Below are 19,195 nucleotides of genomic sequence, written 5' to 3'. Positions count from 1 at the left end.
CCAAAGTGATAATATTTGAAAAGCCAAGGCGTATTGAACTCACTGCTTCGATTCCCAATGCTTTGCTACGAGCTAAGTTATGATCATTAATTTGTAAAAGAAGTACAAAAAGCTCAATCTTGGTGCAATGTTGCGAGAATAAGGTTCAAAATGTATGCGCAAGTTCCTACAACCGCCAGACCAACGACGAATTGGTGGGAGGATTTGGGAGGCATCACTGCACCTTTTCTTTTCGCCTTGTTGGCAAAGTACTCTCCGATGAAGCCGTTGAAGTCCTTGGGGCGATAGGGCGAGAAGACTTCGGCAAGAGCGTTGGACTTTCGACGCGAGTTGATGCCCAGGTCGTTGCACAGTGTGTCGATGTACTTGTAGAGGTCAGCGGCTGAGCGTGGCTCAAATAGGGTGCTCTGAAGAACTGGACTTACGGGGAGGAAATCATAAAGCGAGTAGGGAAACTTTTGGCCCTGGCTCAGGTAGCGCTTGCGAGTCCAGGCGTTCCACTCGGCAATTTCCCTGACCATGGTGTCGTGATCCGGCAGCTCCAGCTCGTCTAGTAAATAAAGTATGGCCCAAAACGACTGTATCTCAGATACTAGCGGCGTCTGCACCGTGTGAATCTGGCCCAAGATGGCGAGAGACCGGTCTCCCTTTTCAGCGAGCGACAAAGGCACCACCCGGCGGTATAGCCTCCAGCGGCACTGAGGCCTGGAGCTGCTCTGGGGGTTCTTCAGGATAGGGCCCTTGGCGAGGAAGGGTAACTTCGCGTCAACAACAGCCTCGGCCTTCTGGTCGATTCGCTCCCACTCGGTGTCGGCGGGGTCCTTCTCGAGTGACGTCTTGCTTCTCACGGGTAGTCCAATCTCCGTCTTGTACGCCTCATTGAACATAGCAAAATGATCTCCCCAGCCTGTACACATGATTATGAAATCCGACTGCACGGCCTTTCCTGATCGAAGTCGCAGTGTGTTATGGTTGAGGGAGTCGAGGGCGTCGCGCACAATTGTGACGTCACCCTTGTGGATTGTGCTCCAGAAATCCGGAAGGGTGACGACGCCGAGGCCTGAGTTGGCCCAGAAGATTCTGCATGCCTCTGTCAGATAAGATGAATGAGAAGGAATTTGACATGGGCGGCTTACCCTTTACCGTCAACTTCTGGCCTGAGTTTCGCAACGTGATCATTTTTGTAATACCCAGCATGCAGATCGCTAAGAAAGGCGACAACGTCCCAGAAAAGGCCTGTGAACAACCTGCCTAAGGGGTTTTTCTGGAAAATGCGGTAAAGGAAGCCTTCAGTATTGAAGATAGAAGGACTCAGGGCTGTCATCAGGCGTGTTGATGCGACTCCAATGCTCGTCCAGATCCCCAGGAGCTCTGCCGGCAAGATGGCGAGCGGCCCAGCACCGTCTGGGCGGATGACCCAAGTCACTTTCTTTCCCATGGAAAGCAAAAGGTACACGGCATCGTACGCCGACTTTGCCGCGCCGACGACGATGATGTGTTTCTTGTCGGCCTGCTGCAGTTCCGAGTACGATTGGCCGAGATCGCGCGAGTGAACCACAGGCACGGTAACCTCTTCGGTTGTATACACCGGCATGTTGGGGATCGAGGTGACTCCAGTGGCGACAATGAGCTTCTCGGCATCAACGGTGTCGCTGGAGTTATTGAACGAGAGGCGCCAGCCTCGCCTACATCGGACCGCTTTGTCCACGTGAGTGTTGAAGCGGATACGATGCAGGAGATCATTGTCTTTGGCGAAAGCAGCAAGATAGTTGTGAATCATGCGTCCGGTGACTTGATTTTTGTCGTTGACGCCTGTAGCCGGCATAGGTACGTCGGTGAAATTAAAAAGGCCCAGGTTGACTTGGGCTACCAGGTTCGGATATAACCTGCTCTCGCTCCATACCCCACCCACGGTAGAGTCTGAGTCAATAATCAAGAGATTGGTGTTCCGACGGAGCCTAAGGTAGGTTCGAGCAGCTACGAGGCCATACCAGCCTTGTCCACGCAGCACCCAGTCAGCTCGTCCTTTTCATTTTGATGCAGTAATCATACCTGCGCCAATAATGGCAACATCGACATTTCGACCTGAATTAGAGCCCATTGCGGCCATCTCTCTATCCAAAGCTGCACCTACACGATGCTACAGCTTGACACGAAGTTCAGTGTTTTTCGTTCTACAGTTCTTCTGGGGCTCTCAAGACAAAACTTAGACGCTGCCAAAAGGACCGTTACGTATTTTTCACGAGCCCAATGCAAGCTATCTGCGGACCTGGGCCCCGGTGCCGAACTGCTCGCCCTCGGTCAGCTCCGGGGAACCGGAGAGACACCGGTTCGATTCCGTGCCCGTAGGATTATCGTAGCTCGGCGCCCTGTCCGAACGCCACGTCAGCCCAAGCGGCAAAGAGAGTAGGAGAATCATGTCTTGGAAAGCATTAGGCTGTGGCTGACTGCCTCTACAGGCCGATTCCAGGGCAAGTACTGGCAATATTTGCTTCCGTCTTGGTTCGGTGGGAAAAACTAAACGCGGAAGGCCGCATGTTCAACTTCCCTTATCGCACGCAATTCATCTATTTGGAATAGTTACAATTAATTACGGTTAGAATTGATATTAAAAACTGCGACACACTAGATTTGCAGGGAAAATCCAGTGCTGATCCATTCTCACAAAGTCGCGGCGTCATGGATACTCTACAAAGTATCCAAGCAGCCTTTTGCCGAAGAAGGAGCGGTTCCCAATTGGCTAACCTCCATAATTGACGTTTAATCGCTCCTTTTTGCTACGTTGGCTTTGCGAGAGCGTCGCTCCTGCTGCATCTTCCCTTCCCGCCAGAAAAGAATCACCGAAACGACCGTACCAGCTCCGAAGACGAACCCTGCAACCATGATCAGAAGTGGGAGCAAGTTACGAACCCAACTCTCTTTCCCAACGATCGGAGTGACAAGTAAATACGCCCACGAAAGAGCCGAGAGGGAAATGATGATAAGGTCGTACTGAAGAAAAAGCCAGGGCCCGTTCGCCAGTTTCAAAGCTGCGCCTGGCGGCCCAGAAAAAAGCGAAGGGACATAGGCACCTTTGAAGCCGAGCCGAGGGTCCGACGACAGCATCAGCGTTGCGAAAGCATACATGTGCCCGACTGCTGACGACATTGCAGCAATGACGTATGAGGCCTGCAGCCATCCAACCGACCTCTCGTCGCTTTTTTCGGTGGGTAAACGTGAGAGCACCGTCGTCAAGGTGGCTTGGACCACAGCCACCCATATTGGATCGGGCTGCCAGGCTGCGAGTATCTGCTGATGCAGTTGGTCGGGCCGCGGGTACCAGGTCGGCAGCATGCCGATAACAGCTGGCAGCAGCGCCCCGAGGGCGAAACTAAAGGGCAATGCTTGGGATGGACGAAGCTCCGAGGCTGGCAAGGGCTTCGCATTGCTCTTGCACCACTCGAGGTGCTTTCTGAAGAAGAGGGGAAGAGCGATGGCGGCACCGAATGCTTGCCACAAGAGGGCCCAGATGATTGGGCTTTCAGTAAGGCGTCAGTTGCATGGCAGACGGTGTCTGGCGTGGCAGGGTCTTACTATGCAACTGCGTAGGGCTTGGAATGAAAGCGAGAGCTCTCTGCGTAGAGCCATACGAAAGCAGACTGCAGTGTAGCGTATGCATCGACGAGGAAGATCTGGAAGGCGGGATGGGAGCCGTTTGTGCCGTAGAAGAAGAAGGCAACGAGCAGGGACACGGGGAAGTCGATGGCAGACAGGCCGGTGTAGCTCGTGGCGAGGGGAGTGCCGTCTTCGAAGCGGCCGGTGCAGGCAGCAGTGACGAGAGCGGCCACAGTGCCGTTCCAGAGGGCGACGCCCCAGAGCAGGCCACAGGCGGTGCCGGCAAGCAGTAGGAAGTAGAGAGACTCGGGGGAGTGCATAATGGGCGTGGCAGGCGCGGTCGTGCACCAAGGGCGCCCGCTCAGGCGTGCACCTTATTGCGGGCCCGGGCCGCGGCGCCGAAGGGGGGCGGCGGGGGGCGGCGGGGGGCGTCCGAGGGCGTCGGGGGCGGCACCGAGGCCAGCGAACAGCGAGAGGGCGCGGCTATAACTTCCCAGCGTCCAGCCTCCCACTTTCGGCGTGGCCTGCGCCATTGTCGGTTCCGATCATCGTCGCCATGCCGCAGCTCGAAGAGGACGGTGGACTCGAGGCGATTGCCATTGTGGGCATGGGTAAGTGGAAGGGGCCGGTCCCAGCGGCAGCATCCTGGCAAGACGGCTAACGCGTGGGGTGGAAGCGTGCCGGCTTCCCGGCAGCATCGACTCGGCTTCGTCGCTGTGGGAGGCGCTCAAGCAGAAGCGCGCGGTGCAGACGGCCCGCGTGCCCGAGTCGCGCTTCAACATCGACGCCTACCTGCACGCCAGCCTCGAGCGGCCCGGCAGCTTCAACGTGCCCGGCGGCTATTTCCTCGACGGCCGCGCCGACGCCTTCGACCCGTCCTTCTTCAACATGACGCCCGTCGAGGCCATGTGGCTGGACCCGCAGCAGCGCAAGATGCTGGAAGTCAGCTACGAGAGCCTCGAGTCGGCCGGCCTGCCGCTCGACGCCGTCGCCGGCTCCAACACGGCCGTCTTTGTGGGCAGCTTCACCAGCGACTACCAGCAGATGTCGACCCGCGACCCCGACTTCCGCCACAACTACGCCGCCACCGGCGTCGACCCCGGCCTCATCAGCGCCCGCGTCGCCAACACCTTCAACCTCAACGGGCCCGCTTTCACCATCAACACGGCCTGCTCCTCGGCCATCTACGCCATCCACAACGCCTGCCACGCCCTGCGTGCCCGCGACTGCGCCGCCGCCATTGCCGGGGGCGTCAACCTGGTCTTGACTGTCGACCAGCACATGAACACGGCCAAGCTCGGCATCTTGTCGCCCACGTCAACTTGCCACACGTTCGATGCCTCGGCCGACGGCTACGGCCGTGCCGAGGGGGCCGGGGCCCTTTACCTCAAGCGCCTTTCGGATGCCATCCGCGACCGCGACCCCATCCGCGCCGTCATCCGCTCCTCGGCCGTCAACACAAACGGAAAGGTGCCCGGCATGGGCATCACCCACCCTAGCGGAAAGGGCCAGGAGCGCGTTGTGCGCGCCGCCTATGCCCGCGCCGGCCTAGATCCTCTGCGCACGGCCTATGTTGAATGCCATGGAACCGGCACCCCTGTGGGCGACCCTATCGAGAGCCGTGCCGTGGCTCGCGCCATGAATGACAACCGTCCGTCCGACTGCCCCTTGGTCATCGGGGCCATCAAAGCCAACATCGGCCACAGTGAAGCAGCCAGCGGCATCTTTGCCGTCATGAAGGCCGCGCTAATGACCGAGGCCGGCGTCGTGCCGGGTGTCTCTGGGTTGAAAAACCTCAACCCGGCAATCCGCGAAGAAGAGTGGAACATTCGTGTTGCGAGGGACACTGTCTCATGGCCAGAAGGGTTTTCGGCTCGCAGGGCTGGGGTCTCCTCGTTTGGATACGGCGGCACCAACGGGCACGTTGTTGTTGAAGGCGTCAACTCCCTTCATCCTCTCTACCGCCACGGGCACCGACGCAGTGAGGCCTCCTACGACTACTCGGGAGCAGACGTCTCTAGGCCATTTCTTGTGGGCTTCTCTGCTCACGACCGACCCACGCTCGAGCGCAACATTGCCGCCCACGCCGCCGTTGCCCCAGACTTCTACTTGCCAGATCTTGCCTACACGTTGCTGGCGCGCCGCTCTCGCTTCTCCTCGCGTGCTTTTACCATTGCATCTGAAAAGCATGGGGCCGCCGATTTTGATCTGTCTGCCTTCACTTTCGGCAGCGCTCCGCGCACTCCGCCCAGCCTAGCTTTCATCTTCACTGGCCAAGGTGCACAGTGGCAAGGCCTGGGGGCCGATGCAATGGAAACCTTCCCCCGATTCCGCGCCACAATCCGCACTCTGGACCGTGTTCTACAGCGCCTCGACGATACCCGTCCCGAGTGGGCATTGGAAGACGCGCTTTCGAAAGACGGCGATGCGATCAATATCAATGATGCAGAAATTGCGCAGCCCATTTGCACTGCTGTCCAGATTGCAATTGTGGACTTGTTCGCGCAATGGGGCATCACACCCACAGCCACAGTAGGCCACTCATCCGGTGAGTTGGCTGCCACGTATGCGGCCGGGTTGATCTCTGCGCCGGAAGCCATTATCGCAGCTTATCTGCGTGGCTTCGCTGTCAAGCGCCATGCACCCCCGGGGTCCATGCTGGCTGTTGGATTGGGTGCGAAAGAAGCTCTTCTCCGCCTGTCTTCATTCAACCACCTTCTTTCTGTGGCATGTCAGAACTCGCCTGTTAGCACCACTCTGAGCGGTACATCTGAGGCCGTCGCCGAGGCAAAGAAGCAACTTGAGGCAGAGAAGATCTTCGCGCGTGAACTTCCCACCGGCAAAGCATACCACTCTTCTCAGATGGATAATGTAGCCGTGGCGTACGACGCTCTTCTCGCACAGTCTGTCGGAAGCCTTGATAAAGCAAGCCTGGATTGGCGTCGTCCCCGGGCCACCTGGTTCTCCTCCGTCACTGGGAAAGAATTCAGGGGCGACCATGTGCCGGCGACATACTGGAGTGAGAATCTTCGCAGCCGCGTCCTTTTTGACGAAGCTGTTACTTCTCTTGGAAAGACACCGGGGTTGGAGAGCATCGGTATTGTGGTCGAAGTTGGCCCACACACTGCTCTCAGTGGACCGTTCAAGCAGATCTGCCAAGAAAACAAGTTCGAACACTTTACATACGTGGCTTCGTTGGTCAGAAACAAGGACAGCGCCGTGCAGCTTCTCAAAACAGCCGGGGCACTATTCATTCAAAACTACCCCATCGACGTTGACGAAGTCAACGCCCTAGACGGCACAATTGGGAGCACTCAGAAGACCCGCCAACCAATGGTTCTCGTAGACCTCCCCCCCTATCAGTGGAACTATGAGAGAACTTTCTGGACCGAGCCACGTCTCAGCCACGAGCAGCGCAACCTCACTCATCCTCGCCACGACCTACTCGGCAGTAAGCTGGTGGGCCTCTCTGACCGATCGCTTGCATGGAGGAACATTCTTCGTCACAAAGACTTAGCATGGCTGAAGGACCACCGCGTAAGCGCCTTCTGTGTTTGAACAAATATGTAAACAACGCTAACACTGTTACAGCTCGGCAAAGAAGCAGTTTTTCCCGCGGCAGGCCACCTTTCTATGGTCTGCGAGGCTCTCCGGCAAGTCTGTGAGAATAAGAGTATCGAAGTTGAAGGCGTGACGTTCCGGGATGTTGCCATCAAGGTTGCGCTCGTGGTTCCAGAGACGGATGACGGAGTTGAGATACAGCTTCGCCTGGACAACGTCGATGACACTTGGTTCAACTTCGCGGTCGAGTCCTATGGCGATGGCGAATGGAAGCTCCACTGCCAGGGTTCGATCGCTGCCAACTATCAAGCTCAGAAGCCAATTGAGCAACACTCTCACCCTGTTGATACAAATAAGCTGAGCCAGCGCATCCCAGGCAAGCGATGGTATGATGCTTTTAACAGGGTCGGCTTTGAGTACGGGCCCAGCTTCCAGCCTCTGGGTAGTATCCGGACCAACACTAAGTACCATGCTGCCGCTGCTGAGGTCCGCGTTGCAACCGAGTGTGGCCTTATCTCGGGCGAGTCCCGCTATTTACTGCATCCTTCCACCATTGACGGGTGTTTGCAGCTCATTATCATCTCCATCAACGCCGGTCTGCACAAGGATATGCCCCATGGAGTGGTTCCCATCGGAATCGATGAGTTGTCGGTTTGGCCGCCTTCTGAGCAGTCCAGAGGCACAGTAGGACAGGCCGTTGCGTGGACTGATGAGCTTGATGGCCGGTACTTCAATACCCACACGAAGCTTTCCACCGAAGATGGACAAGTCGTGTTGGACGTCAAAAGCCTTCGCTGCGTTTCTTACGAGGCCGCCGTACCGCAGAGTAGCAAGGCTTCCAGGCCCCGTGAACCATACATGGAAACTGTATGGAAGCCTGACATTGCCAACCTTACGACTGACCAGGCCATCCGTGCTTTTCCGACGATCCGGTCAGAAGAAGACTCAATCGCTGCTGTGGTTGAGTTGATCCAACACAAGAAGCAAATCCAACGTGCTCTCTTCATCGGACAGGTAGATTCAAAGACACTGACAGCGGTGCTTGCGAAGTTGACTGCGGCAACGGAGGTTATTCTTGCCGGTACATCCAATGATCTTTTGGATTCGATCATTGAAAAGCAAGACTTATCTGCCAACGTTTCCGCCTTCTCTACCGAGGGAGGGCTCTTCGACTGGACTGAGACTTCAGTTGAGGCTGCAGATCTCGTCATAGTCGGCAAAGGTTGGGTAGAAGCGTTAACCGCGGAGCACCTGCTACAAGGCCTTGAAGCTGTTCTCACGGAGAAAGGAAGGGTCATTTTCTCTGCGCCCAATTCAGCGTCTGAGTCGCTTGAGAGACTACTCCCTTCACATGGATATGTTGACTCTAAGCTGCATTTCCGACTTCCAGACGTTTCTGTCATCGCTTCAGTCCATGAGGGCAGCCACTCGAACGGACACGCTCCGCTCCAACGGAAGGTTACTATTGTTACCCACAGCAATGAGCCCGAGTCGCACAGCGTCCTCTTGTCCGCATTCCTAAGAGAGCATGGAGATGTAGTCCAGCACACTGACATCTCTAAAATTTCCACAGTTCAACCGGGGGCAGGGGAACGATTCATCATTCACGACACTTCGGGCAACATGATCCCTTCATTGAACGAGTCTACTTTTGATGCACTAAAAAAAATCCTGACATCTGGTGTTCCCACTATCTGGGTAACTTCGGGGGTCAATGAGGGGACCAACATCTCAGGCGGCATGAGCCAGGGACTTCTTCGAGCCATCCGGTCGGAGCAAGCTTCCGCTAAACTCCTCCTTCTGGACACTGACGCTACCGAAACCTCCGAGCTTGTTGGAGAAGCTATCCTCGGGAAGCTTGGGGAGATTCAGACCAAGCATTCTGGAGCAGACACCGAGTTCTGGCTGCACGCAGGCATACTTCATGTGGTGCGCTTACTGCCAAACCAGCCACTGAACGCTACATTTTCTTCCACTTCTTCACTGCCGGAGAAAAGGGTACTGTCAAACAAAGACGCATTGCATGCTACCTTCGCAGATGGCGGACTGGTCTTCCAGCACCTGAGGCACGGAGCCCTTGGCCAATATGGTGTCCGGCTCCAAGTTGGCTACGCAAGCTTCGAAAAGCCTGATCTGCAAGCCCACACGAGTGGTCCTCGTATTGTCTCTGGACTAGTCACCGCCGTTGGCTCAAGTCTTTCTTCTGACTTTGTTGGCAAAAAAGCTGTTGCTTTTGCACCAGACGCATTTGCCACGAGCATCACCGTCCCGGTATCCTTGTGTGGTTTCTACCCAGACTCGTTGAATGATGCTGAGCTTGTTGCGACTCTTCCAAGTCTGACAAGCGCTTTCAATGCTGTTGTCAACATTGCCAAGGTGAAGGCCGGAGAGCGTCTTCTATTGCTTCCTGCAAGGCCATCTTTTGTTGCTGCTGTTGCTTCGTTGGAGAAAAGATTGGGCTTCCATCTAACTGCAGTTGTTGCTCAAAACGAGTCAGAAAAGGAAAATTACATCGCTGCAGGCATCACTGCGACTCGTGTGTTGCTGTCCTCTGATGTATCGTCTATTTTGGCTCTGTTTGAGCCAAAATCCCACGGCGGAGGAGCTCCCGATGCTATCATCTCTCACGATTTTTCCACTCTCGCCAAGGAGACCTGGCGCTTTGTTCCTTCTGGTACACGCTTTGTCTTGAATGACGTAAGAGTTGAGGAAAATCCCGATTCCTTGCCATTCCTTCGGGGCGCGTCGTTTCTTTCCACTGGATTGAAAATCATATACAGAAGTCAGCTCCGGATACTAGGAAGCATCTTGAGCCAATCCATCGATTTTCTCGTCGACAATACCCAGGCACTTCGAAAACCTGCACTGCTGGAAGTGGGAGGTCTCAGTAACACTGAAGAGGTCTCATTTGGGGACGGGTATCTCGTGATAAAGTACACTTATGGGCAGGACTTGATCAAGGTAAGATCTCCCAAGAGCTGCGTAGCCTAAAATCCTAGAACTGAAATTGCTTCTTAAGGTACAACCGACGGCTGAAAAGGTTAATTTCTCCTCTGAGGTTGCTTATCTCCTGGTGGGATGCCTTGGTGGTCTCGGCCGTAGCCTCACAACCTTCATGATGGAAAGGGGTGCTCGTCACTTTGCCTTCTTGTCTAGATCTGGTGCAGACAAGCCAGAGGCAGCCTCCGTAAGTCATAACGACTTGCCTTGTCCTTCGGCAGATTGCTAATGGCAGTGAACAGCTCGTTGAGTCTTTGAAGAAAGCCGGTGCACAGATTCAAGTGTTCCGCGGTGATGTTTCCAACGAGGTGGACGTGGCATCCGCCGTCTCCACAATTACCACGTCTCGTCCCATTCGTGGCGTTGTGCATGCTGCCATGGTCTTGCGCGTAAGTTGATTCCTTTAGACGGGCTCCATGAGACTTTTTGATGCTCACTCTAAGTAGGATGGAATGTTTGACGGCATGACGTTCGACCAGTTTACGGCTGCCATAGTCCCCAAGGTCAAAGGCGCCCAGAGTTTGCACAAAGTCTTCAAGGATACGGCGCTTGACTTCTTCGTCATGACGAGTTCCATCTCTGCAACCATGGGCAACCCTGGCCAGGCAAACTACTGCGTGGCCAACAGCTACCTCGATTCTCTCGCCTGGCATCGCAATTCCCATTTGGGTCTCCCAGCTACGTCGCTTGTTTTGCCAATGGTGCTTGACGTCGGAGTAGTCGCTGAGAATGAGGGCATCGAAGAGGCGCTGTCACGCAAGGCCATGTACGGTATCGACGAAAGCGAGATGCTGCGTGGATTTGAGATGGCCATGCTCCAGAGGGCTCGGAATGGCCCTACCACTCTTGGTAACTCGCAGATCGTTCTCGGCCTAGAGCCTGCCTACCTAGCGGCTGCGATTGAATCAGCAGATTCCTCTGACGACGTATACTGGCTCAATGACGCCCGCTTCCAAATCCTCCGCGCTGGGGTGGAGGAGATTAGAAAGGACCCAGAGAGTGGTAGTAGCGGCAGTGGAGATTTTACTGCTATTCTCAAAGCGGCCCAGGCGGAAGGTCTCGATTCTGTGCTTGCAGCCATCGCCGGGAATGTTACTCAAAAACTTTCAAGCATGTTGTTGATCCCGGCTACGGACATCGAGTTCGATGGCTCATCAGTGGCGGCATATGGCTTAGACAGTATGATTGGCGCGGAGCTACGAAACTGGCTGTTTAAGCAGTTTGGGTTGGAGATAACTTTCCAGTACTTACTAGCGCCAAAGATGACGGTTAAGGCGTTGGCTATCGCTATAGCAGAACACCTTAGCGTTATAGAATAGGTTCTAATTGAATAAGGCCACTTTATCCTAGGCGTTAGGATTACCTAACCTATATTCGCCATTTATTTTATCGAGTCGATGTGTTTGGTGGCTCACTAAAATCGATTTTAAGGTTACGAAAGATAGGGGTCGATGTAATTAGTAAGGAGGGGCTCGAAATAAGTAGGGTTCCGGGGCGAAAATTTAAGATACGACCCTAACCTATATATTGAGTTGAGTTGAGTTGTGTTTATTTACCCTGACCTATCGCCCTGAGCGATATGTAGGCTACGACTATTTAAAGAGTTTTGCTACTAGTTTATATGTGACGTGTTAATCTAGGAGGAAAGTAGAAGGTAAAGAGAGCGGACAGTAAGGTAGGAGAGGGTAGTAATGTAGAGGTTCTATACTATAGGATTGTCTCTATTCTAGAACCGTTATAAGTCTTGTGTAAAGCTTAGTACGGCCTGAAGCTATAATACTGTTGTTCTCTAATTATTATCTTTACGCGGGGTAGCTGAGGCGTTGCTTAGTAGCTTTCCGCTAAGTAAGGCTGATAGGCTATTCTTTTTTAGCCTACTATCTTAGAGTATCTTCTGTTAGCTTTCCTAAAGTAGATAGTAGTTAAGGAGAACGTAGGAAACTGATTCGACTTCTCCGTATTTATATTATCCGTTATTAATCTAACCTATTTGTGTGCGGTATTAGTTAAGCTAGTAGTAGCCGGTTCGTAGCTAGGTAAAGAGGTTAGCCTAGCTCCGTAGGAGCTTATCGTATAGGTACCTAGTATAAGGGCCTAGTAGGGCCGCGTTAATATTTAAAAGGTGTTATCCTTTATCTAATTTTTTCTATTCGGCTGCCTAGGTTGTATACGCTATGTCATTAGCTGCTTAGGCCTAAAGTAATATTAGTAGTTTAAAGCTGTATTCTCTTAGCTATTTAGTTATAGCTTTAGCTAGTTTATCTGCCTCTTTGTTCTCTTTAATCCCGCTGTAGCTTAGAACCAATTAAAGAGAGAAACTAATCTAATAGTGTGAAGCTGGACGCGAGGAATTAGACGCCGCTTGTCCTCCTAAATTACTACTACCTATGGGGGTATATATGCTGCTATCTAAAAGAACACGTTTTCTCTTTAAGATCCTTATTCCCTTGCAGTGGATAAACGTGTGGTGTAAGGGGTAAGGCTGTAGTGTAACAACTGACTGTAATAAGGCTGAAAAACCGAGAGTTATCGGAGTGATCCTGGCTGACACTTTCATATTAAACTACACAGCGGATTACATCATTACCTTGATTAAAGGCAGCTTAGCGTCTTTGCCTTTCATCCTGGAGTTGGGTAGTAGGTTGGCAAGGGGCAGTCGACGCGCGACCCTGTGACAGCCTCAATGTTTCTCTTGCACACAACAAACATGGCAAAATAAGAAGGAGAGAGACGTTCCCAGTCACCACATGGTACGCCTGCGAGAGCCCTACAGCTATTGAGAAAAGGCGGATAAACGCCGACTGGGCTATCTGAAGAAACCAATACCAAGACCCAAATAAGACGCCACCGCCAGGATGGACGAGAAGAGAGCGAAGCGAAGAAGAGAGAAGAACGTTTTCAGAAGAAGCTCCATATGGCTACGGTCAATATATTTTTAAGCATGAAAGCAGCGACGCTGACTTTTGGTATCCAATGCCTCTTGCCGACAGCAAAAGCTCTAAGCGGGAAGTATGGTTGAACACACCGTACCTCTTTGCTTCTGTGGAAACGGCACAGCTCTATATTCAGTGTACCGCCGAAACGCCTTCGCTACGGATTGTTAAAGTGAATGGAGGGAAGAAGCGTGTACCTTGCATATCACTTTACAACTCACGACATAAATGGGTTGGAGTACTGCGGTTGCACAGCCATAAACTCTGTCAGAATTCCGGCCGATATGAGGTACAACTGGTGGCTATATGCCGAGAGGCCCTCCCAAATGGTATTGATGATGTAGAAAATTCAAGGATATTGAAGAATATCGTATGGAGGGGAGGTTAAAAGATGGGGTATTATACGAGTTCCACAATGCCATGTGGATTACTTGGAGTAATGAAGTTGCTTACCGCGAGGCTGTAGGGCGGGTAGAGAAGCAGTGTTGGGATTCTCTCAAGCCGGAAGTGATTGAGGTTGTTTTGGTTAATAATTATCACTTTATGATAAGAATTTAAAAGCTGCTCACATCTCCAGTTTATTCTCAGAGCGATATTGTAAGAAATAACTACAAATTTATACGCTGATAAATCGCTGTTTGAACTACCGGCTTCTTCCCAACGTATTGTTTGCAGGAAATATAAAAAGTCCATTCAATTTATTGACCATCTTAAAGAGGATGATAGATCCATTCTCCAAAGGTTGGAGGGGACAAGTAACCCGCCACGTTTTCCCTGGGCACATGCCCCCAAACAAACCACTCATTGTGGCCGGGCCTATGGGTACCATAGAAAACATCGGGATGAGAGCCAAGCATTCGCTTCAGATCTTCCCTAGAGAACACCCACACGCTAGAGGCCTTTTCCAGCTCTACCACAGCAATCCTGACTTTCTCCGGGTACCGCTTCTTAAACCGATCTTCCTCTCCATTGTAAACCCATCGTTGTTCACGCCTCCGATTAGCCTCGTCTATTGCTTTGTCCTTGTCGTTATAAAACGAAATGAACTGAGTCGGATTGCGGCTGCTCCAATCGAGGTGGTCTTTTATCTTGTCGACGGTGATGACGTGCCATGGATTCACTAGAAGGATATTCGGATCTCCACATTCAATGCCGCGTTCATCGAGCGGCGTCTGCGAAAGGTTGTCATAAACGTGATAAAGCGTGAGCCTCTCGTTTGGACCGAATTGATGAGGTGCAAAATGTGCACGCAGATCCTGAAGGGAAGGTTGCACGTAAAATGCCATTTTGGAAGGGTATTGAGATTATTGGAACGAAAATATGCTCTGTTTTGCTCTGAGCCTATCGTTTATTCTGAGTTTACTTTTGGTCTCAAGAAATTAGCTCATGGCATAGTATTTTTGGAGGTTTACCTACAAGAATTGTTGAATATTGCACGCACTTATTCACAGCAAAAGGTGAGCGAATTAAATTGAAAGCTGGAAAAGAAATGAAGAGGGGTGGTTTGGTAACTACGATTTTATAAGGCATTGTGATGTTGTAGAAATAAAAAGATAATGCGACGCTGCCCAATGCTGATAGCTAACATGGGTCTGTGGACGTCGGTGCCCAATGCGGCGAAGAGATCGGTTTATTCTTGCATGAGGCTGTAGGGTGGGTTATATGGCACTGGTATTCCTTGCTCCATACGCCGCACCTGGGACTGCTCTGAAGAATGAAAGAAGCCGAGGTTCAAAAGCACGTCATGATTTTGCAAGGTAAATCGAACACCATGGACTGCAAGAGAATATGAAGTATAGGACGTTCAGTAACAGGTGCAGTTCGGTTGCAGCTTAGAGAATGCGTCGCTAGATATTGGCGTTTAAATTTGCATGTGAATAAAAAGTGGAAGACGACGCGATCGCTCTGAAAAGCGTATGGTCGCCTCGTAGATGGACCCTGGCGCAGAATCGCAGTAGCCGGTGAACCGTTTTGATTAGCAAAGCCACCAACAACGTGGCACAAATAGGATGCCTTGCTTGTAGGTCAGCTGCCGAAGTTCCGGTTGCACACTTTTGGTTTGGCGAAAGTCGACCTGCAAGCGATCGAATAACACGCAAGAAATCGATAGCTGCGGCACAAGTGCAGTCACGCGGTACTAGGCATCACTGCGGCACGGACCGTTGCGATTTATTTCAAAAGCGGCTACGATGAGGCTCTGACATGTGAAATACAAGGCTTTCTTTTTAAAATAGCACAATAAAGGTTTCGCATAGCTTTGCAATCCCGAAGTCCGTCATCGAAGTTGTCTCCTATATAAATCCGTAATAAAGACCTTGAAAATTTACTACGGGACCTAAACGTCAGCCAAATTACAAGTTGCCGATTCAGTTCTCTATTCGACGCGTAAGCAGCTGCTAAAGCTAAATGGGTTTCACATACTTCCAGACGATCCACTCATGTTCGGCCGCATAGTAATGAGTGCCTAACATTTGCTCAAGTTCTTTACTGGAAAATACCCAAACTTCTAAATCCTCTCTCAGCTCTATCACTACGACTATTATTAAGTCAGGATTTCGCGGAACCCTCTTCCGTTTCAGTCTCTCCTCTAATTCTTTCATTACCGCATTATCATTAATATAAAAGAAGATAAACTAGTTGTCAGCCAGGATCACTCCGATAACTCTCGGTTTTCAGCCTTATTACAGTCAGTTGTTACACTACAGCCTTACCCCTTACACCACACGTTTATCCACTGCAAGGGAATAAGGATCTTAAAGAGAAAACGTGTTCTTTTAGATAGCAGCATATATACCCCCATAGGTAGTAGTAATTTAGGAGGACAAGCGGCGTCCAATTCCTCGCGCCCAGCTTCACAGAAAGCTTTAGAAATGGCTGTAATTAAGGTTGCGGTACCATCCTTAAGTCTGTGGTCGTTCACGTCTAAAGTCGTCGTATCGTGTACAAATTACAACACCAACATTTGATCTGAGCACCGTCGATTTGGGAACAACTCCATCGTTACTAATTACTAGCACAAGGTGCAATTTGAAATATGCTTGAGACGTTCTGGGCCGAAGGCAATAGTCTCTGTCCAATTTGGGATGGTACTGCGGTTAGCGCATGCTTCGCACTATCGAGATCAAAGTTCACGTCTGAACAAATAATTGTCACAGTCACTGCACCTGCGAACACGACAGGATAGGCTACGCTGGATTTTTCCCAAAGGAAAGGCCATTTTTTTCTCAAGCCAGGCAGCTGAAAACTAGCTAGGGTCGCTGATGCTTCACTGTGCTACCGTACACAAAATGCATGCACTCAGCCATCAGGCTGAGCCACGCCCCCCGAATTTCAACCTTTAACCGATCTCCGATCACCTATCTCTTCTTGCTATTACATCCGAAAATCTTCAGCACCTTTATTTCAGTCATGCCTGAAACAAGCTACAGCATAGTTGGGTCGCGCGAATCATCCGAGCCTCCGGATTCCAGCTCGTTATCGCACAGCTCGAAGTCAGCCGATCAAATTTCTGACGAGGTTTTGGCTCATCGTCCTCAACGCTTCAAGAATACTAGAAACGAAAAACTGCTTGCGCGGAAAACTGCAGGACGCACCACTCCGACGTTTAAGGATGACCCTTTCATTCGACTCCATCTCACCTCTCTCATGGTTTTACTACTATACGGCCTCTTACCGCTCATGGTTTACTTCATCATCATCAAAGACCCCTTTGTTACAAGACGTGCAAGCTGCAGTGACGAACAGAAGGCCTCCAAAGGAAGCCCCAATGGTTTCGGCTTCGCCAACATGTTTACTATCGATCGCGTCACCGGTACATTTCCTTTCTGGGTGGCAAAACTAATCGACACCACATGGGATCTCCTTGTTTCTCGAGGCCTGCAGTTCCTTGCCGGTCTGATTAGCTACAGTGTTTTCTCAAGTGCCTTATTGCAGGCCATTGAAACGTCTCCAATTCCTTACCGCACATTCATCGGTATTTCCCTAAATGGTGCCTCGATAGGGACTATCATCTCTTTAGTTAGGGACCTCAGACGTTACAAACGATGGGGCACCATGATGCTCTTCGTATATATGGTGCTTGATATGGCCTATGTCCTTACTATACCAACTTTGTTCTCGGCCATGACTGGATACACCACTTCGGCTTCTCCTTATGGACAGCTTCCAGGATCGGGCCAGTTGACTTCCATGGACGAGATGGGTTCTGGGATCCTGTTCCATAGTCTACCTGGTATCGAAAACAACACATGCGTGACTGGAGAACAGTTTTTTCCATTTTTTAACCGAGCATCTGATCAAAGGGTTCGCTGTATGTTTACCTATGTCCTTTTTTAGCTTTAACGTATGCACTTACTATATTATAGGCGGTATCTCCTGCAATTCCGACCACCTCAGTTCATATGTTAACAATAGCATGTCGAATATAGCGTCAATAACGGGCTATGTATCATTTGAGGACGGAAATTGTAGGCAAAAAAGCATTCTGCGTTTTCCCAAACTAACAAAATACAGGTTGGTTTTATGCAAACCAAACTTATGAAACACAAGCGAAGTGTGATAACCAGGGCCATGAAACTAAGGGATGTGATTGTATAAACAATAACATTACGTACCTAGATTCGACGAAGCTGATACTGCTTAGGTAACATTACTGTCTACATACCAATCGGGGGCAAAAATTTCACGCTCCCTGAGTTGTGGACATATCAAGAGCCCAGTCATGACACGCGGAACTTCTCAGACAGTTACCGGTGCTATAGGGGCAAAGCGTACGAAATGGAGCAAATTGACAACAGTAAAGTATGTCTATTAAACCCAGAGAAAGCAGTACACTACCGATGGGGCTTCTCCGCTTTACTTACGTCTCTATTACTGCTTCTACATGGAATCTGGTCCGTATCCATGTATGGAATCTGGCTTGAAGCACAGATGTCTAGCAGGCTGTTATGTAAGGGTTACAACTTAATGCAGCTGAGAGGTATCTTTGCGATAGCTGCAGCAGCACAGGGGACTAGCGATGAGGTCGTGGATTGGTTGATGTCAATGTCACCGGAGGAGGTTGAAAAAACATTGTATGATAAGTCAGCAGCTGTCGAGTTCAGTTTGTTTGAGCCGGAACTGCCTTACTTTGGTTAAAGGGCCGAGGGAAAGAACGTGAAATAGGACTATTTTGGGGGTTTGGAAATACACAGGTAGTAAGCAATGGCATACCCCAAGAGAAAAAAGCAGCGCTAGGCAAGAGTGCCTGCATAAGACCTCATGCATACAGCTGTAGTCGCGCAGTACTCTCACTACAATCGATGTAATCCGGCGAAAGAAGCAACAAAACGAGAAAGAATTGATTTACCAGTGTGAGGATCTCGGAAGTCCGACAAAGCAGCGACATCCCAACTCCCAGTGTTTGAGTACACATGCTGCACGTCCGTATCAAAAACCTACTGCTCTCGCATCGTCCTGTGGTCTTTCTCGATTGTCCTGAGCGCTGTGCCGCGCTTTCTGGTTTCTAGTCGGAACAGCTCCCCGATGGAGTACGTGACAACAAAGAGCTTCCGAAAAAACAAACCAGTCTATATCCTAAGCTCTCTGAGCAGTAGAGAGTTTGTAGCGTAAGGGATCGAAGTTAGTCGGCAAAAGCCGTACCAGGCCGAGTCGGCAAGAAGGAGAGTTTGAAGACATAATTTGCAATATTACCATAGGGAATAACGTCACTGCATCCTAAGATTAGAATAGAAGCTGACTCCAGTTCCAATGACGGATGCAATGATCGATTGATTGATTCGTTTTACGTCTATATGCAGTTGGAAACTATGACGGACGGTCCATTTAGGACTGGCTAGGGGGTTTAAATACAAGATAAAAGCGAGGTGGTGCGAGGGATGGTTGGATCTAGGCCGAGGTGATAAAAACGAAGGAAAGAAAAGGGTTTTTAGAGAAGATAAAATAGTAAGGAGTGGATCGGAATTGTAGGTGTTTTACTCCCCCTCGGGAAGGTCGTTAAGGCGCCATTTCCGCGTAGCTATCCTCGTTTGTTTAAGGAATTCTAGCGTAGCTAGGATTCCTGGTCCGGTAAGTACCTCTTGAAAACTAGGGTTATTTGTCTCGAGGGT

The 19,195-nt window shown here is 51.0% G+C and overlaps 5 protein-coding genes across 5 annotated transcripts; 2 read left to right on the top strand and 3 right to left on the bottom strand.

Moving 5' to 3' along the window:
* Window positions 1–113: 113 nt before the first annotated feature.
* Window positions 114–2,110, bottom strand: K452DRAFT_339869 (uncharacterized protein; the record flags this gene model as incomplete). Its single annotated transcript, XM_033545326.1, has 5 exons — window positions 114–118; window positions 182–365; window positions 426–1,080; window positions 1,137–2,025; window positions 2,053–2,110. The coding sequence occupies 5 exons, from the start codon at window positions 2,108–2,110 to the stop codon at window positions 114–116; spliced, it is 1,791 nt and encodes a 596-aa protein (XP_033393461.1).
* A 650-nt stretch (window positions 2,111–2,760) lies between these two features.
* K452DRAFT_329092 (uncharacterized protein) lies at window positions 2,761–3,914 on the bottom strand (the record flags this gene model as incomplete). Its single annotated transcript, XM_033545035.1, has 2 exons — window positions 2,761–3,517; window positions 3,574–3,914. The coding sequence occupies 2 exons, from the start codon at window positions 3,912–3,914 to the stop codon at window positions 2,761–2,763; spliced, it is 1,098 nt and encodes a 365-aa protein (XP_033393460.1).
* A 236-nt stretch (window positions 3,915–4,150) lies between these two features.
* On the top strand, window positions 4,151–11,474 carry K452DRAFT_321598 (uncharacterized protein; the record flags this gene model as incomplete). Its single annotated transcript, XM_033544412.1, has 6 exons — window positions 4,151–4,205; window positions 4,271–7,131; window positions 7,186–10,116; window positions 10,175–10,342; window positions 10,398–10,544; window positions 10,602–11,474. 6 exons carry the CDS (start codon window positions 4,151–4,153, stop codon window positions 11,472–11,474), a joined length of 7,035 nt encoding a protein of 2,344 aa, XP_033393459.1.
* Window positions 11,475–13,759: 2,285 nt separating this feature from the next.
* Window positions 13,760–14,653, bottom strand: K452DRAFT_278101 (uncharacterized protein). The gene is made up of 2 exons (XM_033539353.1): window positions 14,505–14,653; window positions 13,760–14,458 (listed from the first exon to the last, which is right to left on the bottom strand). Exon 2 carries the CDS (start codon window positions 14,372–14,374, stop codon window positions 13,799–13,801), a length of 576 nt encoding a protein of 191 aa, XP_033393458.1. The 5' UTR covers window positions 14,375–14,458; window positions 14,505–14,653; the 3' UTR covers window positions 13,760–13,798.
* A 1,843-nt stretch (window positions 14,654–16,496) lies between these two features.
* K452DRAFT_361705 (uncharacterized protein) lies at window positions 16,497–18,224 on the top strand (the record flags this gene model as incomplete). The annotated part of the gene is given in 6 exon segments (XM_033546446.1): window positions 16,497–17,397; window positions 17,453–17,554; window positions 17,601–17,730; window positions 17,849–17,888; window positions 17,908–18,036; window positions 18,060–18,224. 6 exon segments carry the CDS (start codon window positions 16,497–16,499, stop codon window positions 18,222–18,224), a joined length of 1,467 nt encoding a protein of 488 aa, XP_033393457.1.
* Between the last annotated feature and the right edge of the window lie 971 nt (window positions 18,225–19,195).

The sequence above is a fragment of the Aplosporella prunicola genome (assembly GCF_010093885.1).
Source record: "Aplosporella prunicola CBS 121167 unplaced genomic scaffold K452scaffold_27, whole genome shotgun sequence".
Classification (NCBI taxonomy): Eukaryota; Fungi; Ascomycota; class Dothideomycetes; order Botryosphaeriales; family Aplosporellaceae; genus Aplosporella; species Aplosporella prunicola.
The sequence above is the reverse complement of the archived record's forward strand: the minus strand, read 5'-3'. Positions and strand labels throughout refer to the sequence as shown.

Bases quoted from the DNA above. Each gene is read 5' to 3' on its own strand.
- K452DRAFT_278101 (XM_033539353.1), bottom strand. From the start codon at position 14,374: ATGGCATTTTACGTGCAACCTTCCCTTCAGGATCTGCGTGCACATTTT.